Genomic DNA, 15,977 nt, shown 5'->3' with positions numbered 1-15,977 from the left:
ACAGAATCGTTTAGGTTGGAAGGGATCTCTGGAGACTGTCCAGTCCACCCCATTGCCAAGGAAAGGGTGTTACTTGCTTGCTCAGTGTTGCTCACTAACTTCTAGTGTTCATTGTAACTGCAAAATAATTCTGTTCCATGTGTCCAAAGCCTTCATGTCAGCAGCCGAGGTTGTAATATACAGCATATGTTCTGCATGAGCTTTGACCTACTGAAATGGATACAAACACTCCAGATTCTCAGCAGGTAGTTTCATGGCCTCACAGACATTGCCCTTGTTTCATCAGGTTTGTGATGCTGAAGCTTGCAGGCTGTTACAGCTCCTGACTGTGGTTCAGGGGTAATTCTGCTGCACCTTTTATGAAGTGTTTAAATGCTTGAGATGGAGATCACTCACAGTGAAATTTTAGATGGGATCTGGGAACCTGCAGTTCCAGTGAGTTTTCCTTGTTTGTAGGTATTGGGATCTCTGTCAGGAAAAAGACAGGGGACTCTTCCCATGGATATATAGTTTTCTGCCATTATAAAAATATGGCTATGTCCGCAATGTTGAAGGCCAAGGGATTACTGCGGTATGAGGCAGGACTGATGTCTGGTGCCATCTCGGCTTTCCTGTCACTGCCAGGGGAATTGCAAAAGCAGTCATGTGACAGCACAAGCTGGGAGAGCAGTTTTAGGGAGGATGGCAGTTATGGTTCAGTTTGCAGAAGCCCAGTGAACCATACAGAGGGCATTCATTCCCTTTTTGTTTAAGAGCTTCCATTAGTTTTGTTATAAATATCATTTGGAAAAGGAAAGACTTCGTTATTTGTTGCTTTCTTTTTCTGTTAATTGTTCTGTCAGCTTATATTTACATACTCTATAACTACAATATAATTGCACACATATGTAGTTCAACACCTTTGTAAGGGCATCCTCTTATACAACTGTTCAGCTAAGAACTTTTGAATCTAACAATCATGAGCTATTCTTTAAATAATTGGAAAAGTGTGTATGCTATTAGACTCTGTACATCCTCTCAGGGTCATATTAGTCACAGAATAGAAATGCCTAATGCGTACTGAGTGCAGACTTTTCTCTTTGTAAAAGAGCAAATATACAACTTTGATTTCTCCAGTGCATTAAACTGCCGCAAGTGTTGTGGGTAAGTCTGGTCAGAGTTCAAGTTTCTGCCAGTCCTGGAAGAATAATTAGCAAGTCTGGTAAGAGCTCTGAAGGCAGTGATGTTGTTATCAAGGGGTCCAGACTAGCTATGGCCCTCCTTTTCAAAAGGGCTAGCAATGGGTGAAATACATAATAGTTTGTTAACTTAGACTGAAACCTTTCCATGTGGTCCATGTTATCCTGTCTGATGTTGCAGCTAGACCTATTTTTGAGATTATGGCATTTCAAAGTCTATTTAATAGTACTTGTTTATTTATGTTTTTGTGAAATTCAATATATAGGAATGTAGATGGCAGGAATCAAGAATTGCTGTTAATCTTCAATGTAATTTAGAGGAAGGAGATAAATATTCCATGTCTGTAAAAATCAGATATGCTACTTCAGGTTCTTGAGCTTTAGAAATACTGATTCAATTAGAGATTTTTCCTGATAAAAGTGGGTAACAAACAGAGTGCTAATTGTTTGTCTACAGCAATATGACATCTCAAAAGCAGAATTTAGAGCCTAAAACATCTGTCTGGTAGTGACCATTGCTGTTCAGTAAATAAAATCTGCTGCCACAATGAAGGTACAATTTTAGTATTGACCTGCAGAAAATGTTATTAAAGTTATTTGGATTTGGGTTTATAGTAGAAGAGGATACTTCAATATAAAAAAGAATCAGTGAAGAATTGTTTGCATGATAGATGTGAGGCTGGTTTCTCCCTCTTATTTGCTCACATGAGTATTAATTAATTAACATTAATTAATTTGCAATCATCCATAAGCTGTGCCAGGTTTGGTGTTGCTCATTGTATTCATTGTTTTACTCATTCCATATGTTCTTTGAGCATTGTCCTGAAATTGCAGTTAAAGAGGGGCAAAAGAGGACATTTGGGTGAGGAAAAATAAACAGTAATCCTTTAGACCACACAGGATTAATTGTTTATTCCCCAGAAAGAGCAGAGCACAAGTGGAACTACTGGAAAGTTCAGAACTGAACTTCAGTGGCATAAATGATCTTTTATAATTGGTGTCTCATGTGTTGTGGTGCATCAGTATGAGGAAATATTGAGCCTCAATTTTTACATGATTTTTGTGATTTTTAATAGTTAACATAATAGAGGGGGAGGATAAAATAATTTCATTGCAAAGCATGGCTCTTCTTTCTCCTCTGTCCATGCCACCAGGTGGAACACAAGTGGGTTGTGCGACTGTTCTGCCCAGCTCATGTTATAGATGCCTTGAGTATAATTTAATATTCACTAGCCAGCTAACCAGAAAAAATAATACCTGTCACTAAGAGTCTGAACTGTTATTCCCCAGGTTTAATCAACTCATTTTACCAACGTTTCTTTTGCCCCCTGGTTCGAGGTCTCCTATTTGGCACAGACGTCATGCGATACCCGATGTGGGAGCTGGAGACTTGAGAGCTGTTTTCCTAGACTAAATGTTTGAGGTTACAGGACGTGGCCTAGTTTCACATAAGCTTTCAAATTTCAATGGGACATGCTGAATCCTGAAACTGTCAAATAGTGTATTATTTTTGGAGTGAGAGAGAGTACGTGTGTGTGAGTGTGTGAATGACCTTTACATTTTTACCCTATCCCAAAAGTCTGACTTCCTGCCCTTTCTCCCATGAGTCCATAAACTTTAGCCATTAAAATGAACACTTTTTAAGGAAGAAATTCAGTATAGGAGAGAACAAGTGGAAAGAGGAATGATGTATTAAGGGGAAAATAAGGAATACATCTAAATGCTACAACTTCATGGAAGACATAGAAAAATCTGGAGAATTTGGGATTCTTTCATTTTTGCCAGGTTCCCTTCTCCATCTTAGTAATATCAAGACCTCTGTGTGTGGGTGTGTGGGAGAAGTGATGAGGGGGTGAGGGGTATGTTCCATTTTATTTCCCACAAAAAAGCTGATTTTTTTTGCTACTCTTCAAAGCAATAGGAGTGATGAATCTTACCTAATTCCTTTCCAAATTTGTAACTAATTCTAAAACTTTGTAAGCTCACAGAATGGACCTCTCTAAATGCTGAATAAAAGTGCTTATGTCTCTCTTTATCAGATTTCTCCTCCTTGATATTGGTGATGTAAGTTATTCATTTCACAGATACAGTGTGCACTCTGATATTTCCTCGAGTGATACATGGCAAAACCAGAACTCTAAAATCCTGGAGACAGAGCTATCTGAGTGGTAACAACAGAGCTGTACACATTGGGCTTTTTTCCTTCCCTCTACCCAAGAACAACTGGCTCCTCTATCTAGAGAGTTGCAAATCTCTTCTGTGTCTAAAGGAAGAAAACACTTTTCTACCTGACAGCTCTCCTTTGTCACTCACAAGTAAAAGAAGTGCCACTATTTTAATGTGAGCTGTGGAATTAAATACATTTTCTTATGGATTTTTATCATCCTTATTTTGATGTCCTTAACAGAGAGAATTATCTGTTTTCATCCCAGGAGTTCTATCCAGTACCCCATTAAATAGTCTGAGCAAAATGCAGCGCTTTGTTTCATTGCTAAGTTGGCAGACCAAAACAGACCACACCTGATCTGGCTGTAGCCTCTTGCACTGTGAGTCATTGAAATGGGACCTCCTTGACCTCATTGCCAGTTTTCTCAAGAGCTGTAGAAACTTTTAGGCCTCTCTACTTTGTCAAAGCTTGTTGAAAATGGCAGTTATTTTAGATGTTTTGGGAGGACTTCTGGATAATGCCTCCTCTGGTTAGGAATCAGACTTTTTCCCACCTCTTCTGAACTCATCTAACAATGCTAAAAAAAGGAGTAAATGATAGGTAATATGATACAGGGATATCTTTGTGGATTATAACTATGGGAATTGATGTAAACTTTCCCTTCCCTTTGGAAGTACGTGTCAATATAACACGTTGAGACGTTCAGCACGATGAAGTGTATATGAGCCTTATGATTTAACAGGAAACTATTCAAAGCCTGGGAACTTGGTCTGAAAAGTGACATTATGCTTAATTTGGCTCTCAAGACAGAGCTCCCATCAAGCTGAACTATTCTACTCCAGAAGCCGATTAGCCAGGCTAGCTCAGTGCATTGCAGTATTCCTCATGAGTTCATGTCTTTCCTTTAGGGAGACAGTTGTCTCTCAAATAGCACTGAGTACTAGGAAGGAAAGCTATTCTCCCCTGCCCCTTTTCACCGAGTCATTGATTCTGTCAGCTTGTCTTCCATGTGTTTGTGAAGGAGGAATAATTTGTATCCAGCTTTAAACCAAACTCTTCATATTGGAAGTGTTGTATAAAGCAGCTTTCTTTGTAAGGAAAAAAAGCCTGGAGTTTGGAGTCAAAGCCTAAAAACTAAATCCATGATATTGACAATAGCCTTAGGCAAGTCATTTTACACTTCTGGCTCATTCATTAGTTATTCAGATGTGAACGCTAATACCATTAGCAATATGTATTACTGCATAGGGTGAGCAGAAAAGCAACAGCGCTGCTCTCGAAGAAAATAAAATGTAGAATACAGTGCAAGTCTAGTCTGCTTTGACACCTGTGGGAAGTCCATAACTTCCCAAGTTACAAGCCAAGTATTGGCTTCTTGGCTTGTAAACAGCTGTTATGATTCGAAGTGGTACTTTGGGTCACTTAGTAGTCACTATTGAAATGCTGAGCACACGTTTTAAGCTTTATCCTGTAATGCATTTGGTCCCATGTGCTGCCCGGGTTACCAGCAAAGCCAAGTGACTTAAATCAGGGAAGTGTGGTCCTGCCCTTAGCCTCTGAGCTGCTCCCAGGCCTCTTCAATGCTCATCTACCTGCTGGTTTTTGTTTGGGTGGTTATTCTTAGTTTGCAGGAGAGCTATGAATAATCTTGATGATTCTTAATCCATTAAAGGCGTGATTTTTAGGTAGCATCTTATCCAACATAAATATACTTTTACATGAAAGCGACTTACGTAAGGCTAGAATTTATTAAGTGTAAGGAGAGAAAATGATCCAAACGTGACCTGCTGTTTCACGCGGGTTTGCAATATCCACGCGACTTTGAAAGCAAACTTGGGCCGCCGTAATTCCAGCAGCACCTGGATGGGGTGTCCAGGGGGGCAGAATGAAGGGTGTGATGTAACAGCGAGCACGGGCTGAGCTGAGCAGCCCTACAGCCACTAATCAGCGTGGGCGACAGGAGAGCCAAGCACCGATGCCCCAGGGCAGGGGTGGTGACAGAGACGCTCTCCCAGGGCTGTCGCCCCCTCCTGCTGCCATCGGGCCGGGCACACACCTGTGGAAGGGCACAGCTGTTGGGTGTGTGGCCATCACAGTCACCTGCTTAAATTGCCTCTGCTGGGAGAAGGCGCCCAGCAGGGGCGGGGTGTGGGCAGGGGAGGCTGGAGAGGTGCCGCTTGCCGCGGCCGGTGGCTTCCATCCCCGCGGTTTCCGTCCCCGCAGTAGCGCTGGATTTGCCCAACCTTCGCCCCTCCGGGTCACCCTCCGCCCGGGCCGGAACGGCGGCGGCGGGCGCCGCGTTGCCGCAGGGGCGCTGTGGGGACGGACCGTGCGGGCGCAGCTCCGCCATGGCCGCCCGTCCGCTGAACGTGAACGTGGGGGTGCTGGGGCACATCGACAGCGGCAAGACGGCGCTGGCGCGGGCGCTCAGCACCACCGGCTCCACCGCCGCCTTCGACCGGGCGCCGCAGAGCCGCGCGCGGGGCATCACGCTGGACCTGGGCTTCTCCTGCCTGCGCACCGCGCTGCCGCCGCAGCTGGGCCCGGGGCCCGGCGAGCTGCAGTTCACGCTGGTCGACTGCCCCGGGCACGCCTCCCTCATCCGCACCATCATCGGCGGTAAGGGGGGCGCGGGGGGGCCGCCCCGGCGGGGTCCGCGGTGGGAGCTCGGCTGGTGCGAGGCGGGGGCTCCCCGAGGGCAGGCGGGGGTGCGGTGCCGGGTTCTGCACGGGCGCTGTGACTCTGTGACGCTTCTTCATAGTTGCCCCTCAAATAAAGTGCCAGTGCTCACAGGAAAGGGGTTTGCAAATTAGAGTTTCTGGGGTGTGCTTTGAACAGTCAGGCCTGCTCAGGTTCCTTACTTACTTGGGTAAAAAGTTTTCTTTATTGTGTATGGAGACCTTATTAATGGCATATTACAGTCCTATTGAGTTCTGTTTTGTCACTTGTTAAAGCTGTCAGAGTTTGCTGTTGCCTGGGTTGAGAGCTGTGCACGGGACATCCCCGTGCTGAACTTGTCTTGGAGGGACCAGGGAGTTCTCACATGATAATCTTATGCTTAGAAATAATTTTGTGGATTTTGGTATCTTTTCATTTTAGTCTTTGTAGATGATATTGGAAGGTTAATCTGGTTTGCGTTAGAATTCATTCTGAATTAGTTCACCTTGTTCTATCTCCTCCCTCCATCTCTTCTAAAAAGAGCTAAGAAGTCGTTGGTGCTCAATTAAGGATGTGACGGAGTTGCAGCTGCAGACTGCTTAAAGCAGTCGCAGGTTGATAAACTGCAACTGCAGAGGTCAATCAGTAGATTCAGTTCTTATGCGTTTCCTCTGCCAAGCTCTCTTTAGTGTCAGCTATGTGGTAGATTTGCAACAGAATATGTTTTTTCTTGGCTAGACTAAGGTTCAGACCGAGTTACTTCTGGTGATGAACGAATTTAATCCCCTTTTGAGCAGATGTGTTATTTCTAAACTGCGGTAGTAGTAACTGCAGCGTGTTGTTTGCACTTCTTTGGGGGTAAATATTTACTTACGTGTCTGTTTCACCGGCCCTCCAGTGCCATTCACGTGCTCCGGAGCTGCAGGGGAGGAGTGGCCGGGTGCTAAATAACAGAAACTTGTGGTCTTTTAGTCGTCTCTGGTACTTGACAACCCACTATCGTTCTTCAGTAATTGTAAGCACCTGATTAGCTTCTCAAGAACAAAGTTTACTTTGGCAAACGTTTCTGGGATGTACTCAAGAGTGACTTGTAGTCAGACATTCCTTTCTGCCAGAAGCAACTAATCTGAGCGGTGTAAACTTTCTCATGAAGAGGACATGGGAAAACTTAGAAAACTGCTTTAACCATTTTTTTTTATATACCTTTAATACTTTTTTTTGGGTGATTGTTTAATACACAAACGTCTTGTTACTTTCTTTTGTTTTTATGAACATCTTCAAAGTATTTAGTCACAGCTCTCCACATTGCCTGAATAAGTTATTCAGATTTCTTTATTGGTAGGCCATGAAGGGAGAAGCAAAGATGTGGACTAGAATATAGGGCATGATATTTTCTTCCCAGCAGAAATGGTTCTTTACAGGCATCAGTTCAGATACATAAGCAAATCAAACTCACTCAGTTCTAGTTATACCATATTATGTATATTAGTTAAAACATTTGCTAATATGACTTACTGCAATTCTGTGTATTAAGAAAGCGTTGTAGGGGAAATGCAGTGTCGTGTTAATAGTTTAAGGGGTTAAAAAAAATTCAGTTTTCTGCTGTATCTTGATGGTGTATGCCCCTCCTTTTTTATTCCCCCCCTACCAGGTTTAGGGGGTGAGACCATGATGATAAAACCTGATCTGTGCCTGTGGGACTACTTAGGTGCTTACAGGTTTAACATGTTTTGGTGAAACTCAAACTGAAGTATAGCATGTCTTGTGTAACAGGATACATTCTTTGGTGTTTGAGTATTTCAATATTGCCAACTTTTTCACCACTTCAGAAATGACACTTGAAAAATTTAGATTATTTTGATCTACTTCCTTCTTGTTGAGCGTTAAGGGTTCACTGTTCCAAACGTTTTGTCTGCAACATTCCGAGTAGGAATGCTGCTACTTTTTTCTTTTTGATGGAATCTGTGATTTCCCTGTTACTACACATTTTCTCTCTGTATGGTTTTAAAATAAAACTTAAGTGCAAAGTACTTTATCTTCCTGTGTTTATTCTGCCTCTCGGATTTCTCATACCTGTTTAAAATACTGCTTTTATGGTATCAAGTCCTGTGGTAGCTGTATATGTGTATTAACCTACAGGAAAACTAGAGACAGGATGGCTGTGGGCAAGGGAGCTGGATATGAGGGTTCATGCTATGCCAGGCAGTGCTCGACCTTGTAAATACTTGTCACAGTCACTCACAAGATGCTTATTTAGACACAATACCTTAGGATTCAATGAATGCAGAATATTTGAGCAGTAACAGAACGGAATGGAAAATGGAAGTCGTATTTCATTCTGTGTGGCTACATTTTTCTTGCAAAGCTTGTCCTTGAAAACAAAACATATCAAATGTTAAATCAAAAGTTTATGGTTTTTGGGGGGTTTTTTTGGTGTTTTTTTTTGTTGTTGTTGTTTTTTTTAACCTGCATGCTGGGAATTGGAAATGTTGCAGACAGTTCCACCCAAGATGCTTTCTTAAAGTTTTAGCTGGAAGGTGATAGTCAAGGTTGGAATGGAATAAATAATAGTCACTTGATGTAGTACATCATGCCTTTCACCACGCTGGTTTATATTCTTCAGCATCAGGCTCTTGTGTGTCTCTGGCAGGAAGGTATTAAGCTGTTGTTGGTAGCTGTATGGCTTGAACTGTTTTGTATTTCTTTTTGTCTTAAACAAGAAGAATGGAACTCTTTATTTAAAATAAAAAACTCTTTATGTAAAATAATTTCAGACATTTCCTATGCTTTAGGAGGCTCTTGTCTCAAGCAGTGCAACAAATATAGCATTTATAGCCATTTGTGACTTGCTAGGCAGAGAAAACAAACCTTAATAACTAATTTTAAGCGTCAATTCTTAGCTTGTCACGAGCAGTAAGAAGAACCCACATCAGCCTTACACTCACTTTCTGCACTGAAGGAATGACTGCAAGATGCAATACTGTTATTTTTCTTCTGTTCTTGCAGATATTTAGGGTGGTATTTTTGGTAAAATTTCACACTGAGATGGGGTAGTTTCTGTTACAGTGCTATGGAGTTTTTTAAGCTTCTGTTCTTTTGTTGAAATTCGGCTCCTGATCTTCCATAAAGCTGATGTTAATGTCGTCCAAGTAAAATAAGAGTTGCTTTTATATTTGTTTGTTGCAGACCTGTGCATCCAGTAGGGTCTGGAATGGTTTCTGAAATGAGTTCAGCAGGAAGGGATGCCTGCAGAGAGGTTATACAAGTTAATCTGCCAGAAGAAATTCAATCCCCATATTTCATTTTAAGACCACTTTGCGTAGCAAAGTAGTTTAACCAGTAGCAGATTTTTTACTTGCTGATGGTTAATTTCATGCCCTACAAAGGGTCAGCACACTAATACAGAAGAACATGATTACCTCATCCCAGCTTCCCCCACACAGGCAGCGAAGGGATATCGCAATGTTTGTTTTAGGTGAGCTGTTGTCAGATGCCCTTTATCTGTTTGATTTTGAGATGGGTCCTCAAAAGAAATTCTAAAACAGAAAATCGTCTTTTTTTTTTTTTTTCTTCTCCCTATGAAGTTCAAAGGACAGAGTATCCTTATAGGGTTTTAATTGGAAAGCTACTGCTTGACCCTGGTTGTCTAAACTTGGGGTGTGGGGAATTCTGACGAACTTGTAGTTTTGTAATCCTTATGCCTGTCTGAACCTTTGACCTTTTTACTTTATAACTAGAGCTTCATTGTCACCATTTGTCCCTGCAGTTCCTTTCAAAGAAAACTGCCTTGCAAGTGTCTGTTTCCACTTTGCTGCTGTGTTCTGCTGAGGAAGGGTATTAATTCATACCTGATACATTGGAGGGACCAAGACTTTTGAACTTGCACAAGAGCTTGGGGAGGGGGAAATGAGCATAGCAAAAGCATGTCTTGCTGATGCAAATGAGTACAATGAAAACAGGCTTGGGAGATCAAGGGAAATGTGGTCTTGCTACCAGCATTCAAATTCCGTCAGATGCAGATTATTTGTAAGATTAACATATCACAAAAAACTCCCACCTTTTATCACAGATTAGTTGTTTTGCTGAGTTTGTTGTAAGCTTTTAAGAGGATTTGTAAACTCGGGGTTACCTTTACATTACTGCAATGAAAACACACTTCTGTTGATGTGAGCTTTTGTTTGTTGAGACCTTTGTGAAGATGTGACAGTTAATGTTTTTTTCCATTCTAGGTGAGTGAGCAAGTAGGGTTTTATAGTTGTAGATGTATATATGGATGACTTGCTCTGAATGAAGGAAAATCTCTTCTGTGGAGGAAAGAGTGCCTTGTGTTGTTCAGTGGATACTGTTCTGATCAGAGAAGTCATTGGAGAGTCTTGAGAACTTTGGCTGTCAGCTTGAAATGAGAATAACATAATAATGAACCTTGTTCTGGTGGAAAAAAAAATTAAAATACAATTTTTGTGTAGTGTAATTCATATTCATGAGCCCTGTTGTAGTGGTTGATGTCATGGAAGTACTCTTGGGCCAAGAGAGTTCAATAAACACTAATGTGAATGTTTTCTAAATGCTATTGGACTCTTCAGGTTGATGGTGTTTGTAAATTGCTGATATTGGTTTGTATTAAAAATGCAAATAAACTTTATTTCTGCAAATGAAAACACTTCTCTTGAAATTGAAAAAGTGTCTTTTTTAATTCACCTCAATTTTGGCTGGTGCCAGATACTTGCCTGACAAAAGGGTATTTTTATTGATATTTTAAAATTAATTTTAAAATTTTAAATTTTTTTAATTAAGGAGCTGTGCATGAAGAAAAATCAGTCGGCATAAAAAATTTTGTTGGTCTGGAATGCCCTTCTCCCCCACTCCCGAAGCGGAACTTTGTCTCCTGGATGTTGCAGTGCACAAGAGGGCAGTGTTTGCTTACAATGTAGGATCTTAGTGATAAGTACTGGGGGTAACAGGTCAACGTGGGTGGAGTGACCTTACTGTGAATCGAAACAGAATTAAGCAGAAGATTTGGAACACAACTGTGGCTTAATTTTCTCATTCTTAAAGAAAACATCCTCTGTGTTTCAAGGAAGGTTGGGCTTTTTCATCTATAATTGGGATAGTGCTTTTTATACCTTAAGCAATAAAAACTTAGGGGGTGTTGTCTTACACATGACATAAGATGCAGGTAACACAGGTGAGACAAAACAACTGCCTCGATGTGGAAACCATGAAATTTAGCGTACACAGTTATTTTATTTAACTCTCCATTTCCCCATGTTGTGTAATAACTGGGCAAAAGAAAGCCAGTTATATGAAATCTATACTGAACCACTTCTGTGTCATTTCAGGGTTTGTTGTGTGAGATTGGGTAGAATGAAACTTGGAGTGTGTGTGTACCAGGGTACTTTAAAACGTTGGTCTTGTGGAATTTTTGTCTGTATCTGTGCCATAACTGTAATGGATTTAGCTTTCCATGTGTTATGCATTGCTCCTCATCTGTGTGTTTTTGAGTGATGTGACAGTGGGACTGGTCTACTTGGCTGCTACTATTTCTGTTCTATGTTCTTTTCTGCTATTTTGACTTGAAGCTGACTTGCCTATTAAAGCTACACATGTTCAACAAGTTCCTAAACTGTACATCAACTCTTATATTAGAGAGCCAAGTAGGATGAGGCTTCTGTTCCTTTTATGGATTGAAAAGTTTACAAGGAGCAGGAGAGCCATCGTCTCCTGATATCAAAAGTTACAGTGAATAATCACATTCTCTTCAACCTCTTGTTAGAATCCTGTCAGAAATGTACTGTTTTCTGTGTTCAATTTTAAAAAAAGTTGTGTATTTCTTGTTCAGAAAACCTGATTTATAATTGAATTTTAATCTTAAGTGTAGATTTTTAACTAGGAGTGGCTTTATTGAACCTTGTTTCAATGTTAAATTATCCCTTGCTAGGACAGGTTTTCTACAAAGCTTCTGAGTGGTTGTGTTTGTGTTTGCTTGTATACAACAAAATTGTGCTAATTCACACTTGGTTATTTGACACAAAAACATGACAGCTTCTCAAGAAAACATAATAACCAAGCACTGTAATGGTGCTGTTTAAGTCTGTTTGATCATTTTTCCTATTGATTTAAAAAGAGAATTTCTTTGTTCCGTTGTACTGTGTGCAAGCATTCATCAAGTAACTGCATGCCCTTTCATTTCACTTTTGCTTTATGTTTCTCCTTACTGGAAATTATTTTTTAAGCTGTTTGGAAGAGTGGGAAAGCTTAATCAATCAATTAAAAGCTTAATCAATTTTTAGATGTTTTAAAATATTAGCTAATGTAGTGAAGTCTTATAAATAACTGCATAAAATTTAGAATAGCTTACTATAAAATATGAACCATATTTATAGTTAAAATTACCCTTGTCAAAAAGAATTTAGAGCCCATTTTTCAAAGTAGCATTTTTACTGATGATGGATATGTTTGCTTGCTAAATAGTCCAGTTTAGCAATTCAGTGGTCTGCTAATTGACAAACTGGACTTATAAGGATCTACTGTATTTTTTCTGCATCTTGATTTAAAAGTTGTCTTCAATTAGTAGATGCTAGATATAAGCTCAGTGATACATTGCTTATGTATAAATCCATTTTTAATAGCTAGTTTAGCTTGATGGAGCCATGAACTGAGCTTCCTTAATATATTTCTCGGTGTTTTTTTTTTTTTTTTGTACTAGAAATAATAATGTAGGTTCTTAGATGACTACTGTAAAGTACTGTTTATAAAAACCTCTAGGAAAACCAAATGCAGATGGAAAAATTTAGGTTATAATTGTAAAGCAGTTGTGCAACAGATCTTCTAGCTAAGGGAGCAAACCAAACCCCCCTGCACTGTCAGTGCTGAAGCCTGTTAAGTGGAATAAAAAGTTGGTTCTCTGTGTGGCAGTGAGTTGTTTTCTGTCTGGGAACCCTAAGGTTGGCCTGGCAAGCTGAAGAGCAAGGACAGATATTCTGTGGTTGTAATTTCCAGATGGATTCTTGAACACATTGTGTTCTTTGGGTCACAGCTCATAACGGAGCAAAATTGGGTGAGAGTTTCAGGGAAGAAAGACTTGAACAGCTCGCACGATAGCTGTGATTGCAGAGACCCTGTGCATTCTGTGAGAATATATTCTCTGTGCTATCTGTAAAATTCAGATTAAATAGCTATTCTGAAGTGCTTCCTTTAAACTGTTTGCTTCTAAAAAGTGTTGCAGGCTAAGTAAATACCAATAATTCTTATTTCCCATCTCCTTATCAGTTATTTTACCAAAATGTTCTGGTCCAGTCTATCTGATCTCTTCAAGTGAGCATGAAATGGTTAGTGTTGACTTCCAAATTGAATTACAATCTCTGTTTCAAACTTAAACTGATTAATTCTACATTAGATTGAAATTACCAGCACCAGGGGTGGTTGTGAGAAGACAAACAAATACCCATGTGTGTTTATATATATGTATATATGTTTAATGTAACAGCAGAATGAGTTGGTGAATAGAGAAAGGAAATGGAATAGCAAAGGTAGCTTAAATAAAAATGAATAAATTGTATTCAAAAGCATTGTGGAGGTAAACGATGATAAGGAGGAATAAAAATCAACATTTGAATTGAGGCTTATAGAAGTTGATCTGGGTAAGAATCCAGGTCCCTCACCCCAAGTTCCAGAGAAGAGATGATACATTTGGGCTTACAGTTTTGTTGAGAGACTCCTTTTTCTTTTACTTCAGACTTTAGAAGGATCATGAAGACAGTTTTGTCCACTGCAGATCTGCCTTTTCTGCAGTAGTGAATATTGACTTTAGTACAATCACCTCTAGCACTTTCTTGTCTTCTGTGCTAAAGTTTTCCTTTGTTTTGTGTCTTGGTTGGGATGCAACATATGATTGGCATAGGAGAGGAGCTGGTACTCCTGGATCTCAGGAGCTCTTTTGCATTGTCAAACTTTGTCTCAGTTTTTTTCAGCCAAGTTTCACCTGTCTGATTTCTATTAAGTGCATTGTAGAGAAGGTGAGCATCTTTTAGATGTGATTCCTGTGTATGTAGAATTTGAAATGGTCTTTGAGAACATGTTGGGTTAAGACAAGCTGTAGAAGTGTTTGAGAATTGTTGATAGAACTGTCCAATTATATTAACAAGGATAGGCGTGGGAAATGTCTTTTGTCATAGATGCTTATCCACGCTTAAATCTGCTTTTCTAATATTAAAGACTACCCTTCCAGCAGTGTTGCTTTTGGGAAGAAAATTTTCCAAAGCATACAAAAACTGCATTTCAGAGAGAGAAACAAAATTGTAGCTGGGGTTTTTTTTGGTGTTTTTTTTGGTGGCTTTTTTTTTTTTTTTTTTTTTTTTTTGGAATCAAGAAGAGGAGGAGGGAAAATGGTTTCCTTGTATTTGACCGTGCTGTTGGATGGAAGACAAAGCTCGGTCTCTCTTGCTGACTAATGTCATCATCAAGGCATTTTTTTCTCCCACAGAGCAATTTTGTCTCCATTGAGACCCCCACAGCCATTGGCAAGACCATGGCCTGAGATTAAATCTCATGCTTGGGTGAAATTCTAATGACTGTAATTGTTTCCTCTTTTTAAGTCTGTGGTCCCTTCATCAAAGAGTGGTGCGGAAATTATGCATTTATGCTGTAAAAAGAGAGGTCATGATTACCTGAACCTGTGGTTGACTTCAGGGGATTCTGTGTCGTGTTCTGGCAGTGGTTATCCACGCTGACATTCTGGTGTGTGAAATGATTTAAAGTGTGGCTTAGAGCACACGTGCAAAGTACTGGTGTGGCGTGGCCTGGTCCTTGCCGGGGTTGTGCTGCTCTCCTTGGGCTGTCACCCGGTCAGGGGAGCAGCAGCAGCTCTGGTGTGTTGGGCATCTGCTGGAATAGGAGAGAAGGAGAAGTAGTAACCGTAGGTCGAGGTAGGTTTCTGGGAATGATCTACTTCAAGGGTAAACTCCTAACCTAGTGCAGCCGTGAAATAGTGCTGGACTTGGCTCGCCCAAATTGTAGAGGGCTTGAGACCCATCAGCAAGTGTAACTGTGAACCCTCATAGCTCAGAGTTTATTGAAGGTGTTCAGCATCTCGAAGCGCTGCCCCAGTGTGGTGGTGCTGGCTGTGCAGGAACCCAACCTAAGCGTGTCTGTGAATGTGGATATGACAAACACTGCAGGCAGTTTTATAGAGGTAGATTGCCTGGTCCTGCACAACTGGAATATATGTGTGTGTCAGTTCTGCTGTGTGATGGAAATATTCAGATATTTTGTGCTGTTTGTCTTTATTGTGCAGTTCTGTGTGTACACAACTTTGGGACTGTACTGACCCCTAACTTTTTTGAAGACTTATGAAAAAATCCCGTACTGTGCTTTAAGTACAAAACATTGGGTTTGTACTCAAAGTTATGAAGTATCCTTTAAAGACATCAGAACAACTGACCAAGAGACATTTCATCAGAGAATAAGGAAAATGGTTCAAATTGTACTTAATTTTGGGTGTCAGGGCTGCTTTAAGAGACTAAGGAAACCCCAAAATATTGTCATTCCTAAAAGCATTCAACACTGTAATCTTTCCCTGATCTGTGAGATGATGAATATTCAGTTTAGAGTATTAAAAAGTCTATCAGCAAAATGCCCCACAAATGTCAACAGTGCTGTTCACCTAAGGGACCAGTTTTGGGCATTTAACACTGAAACTTTGGTCTCTGTCTGGCTATGTTGTAGCTTCAAATAATATGATAATATGCCTCATTTAAAAAACCTGAAAAGCACTTAAATTATAACTGTTTGTTTATATATGTATAAATAAAATAACAATTATTTCAGTTTTTCTTATTTGATAATATTTTTCCTTGTGTATGGCTAAAAATTCAAAAGTCACAAGTCTGGCATCCCTAAGAAAGGTGTTTAAGGAAGTAATTTTGTTTTCTGGATTGCTTGCTGTGTGATAGCTTTTCACCCTGTGGGATGGACCA

The 15,977-nt window shown here is 40.3% G+C and overlaps 1 protein-coding gene across 1 annotated transcript in view; it reads left to right on the top strand.

Annotated features, from left to right (window-relative positions):
- The first annotated feature begins 5,670 nt into the window (after positions 1–5,670).
- The window catches only part of EEFSEC (eukaryotic elongation factor, selenocysteine-tRNA specific), a 119,928-nt gene continuing 109,621 nt past the window's right edge, over positions 5,671–15,977 (top strand). The window contains exon 1 of the mRNA XM_017820617.1: positions 5,671–5,964. Coding sequence (XP_017676106.1) covers positions 5,694–5,964 — 271 coding nt within the window. The 5' untranslated portion in view covers positions 5,671–5,693. The remainder of the gene's footprint in view (positions 5,965–15,977) is intronic.

The sequence above is a fragment of the Lepidothrix coronata genome, unplaced genomic scaffold, assembly GCF_001604755.1.
Source record: "Lepidothrix coronata isolate B3197 unplaced genomic scaffold, Lepidothrix_coronata-1.0 Scaffold84, whole genome shotgun sequence".
Classification (NCBI taxonomy): Eukaryota; Metazoa; Chordata; class Aves; order Passeriformes; family Pipridae; genus Lepidothrix; species Lepidothrix coronata.
The sequence above is the reverse complement of the archived record's forward strand: the minus strand, read 5'-3'. Positions and strand labels throughout refer to the sequence as shown.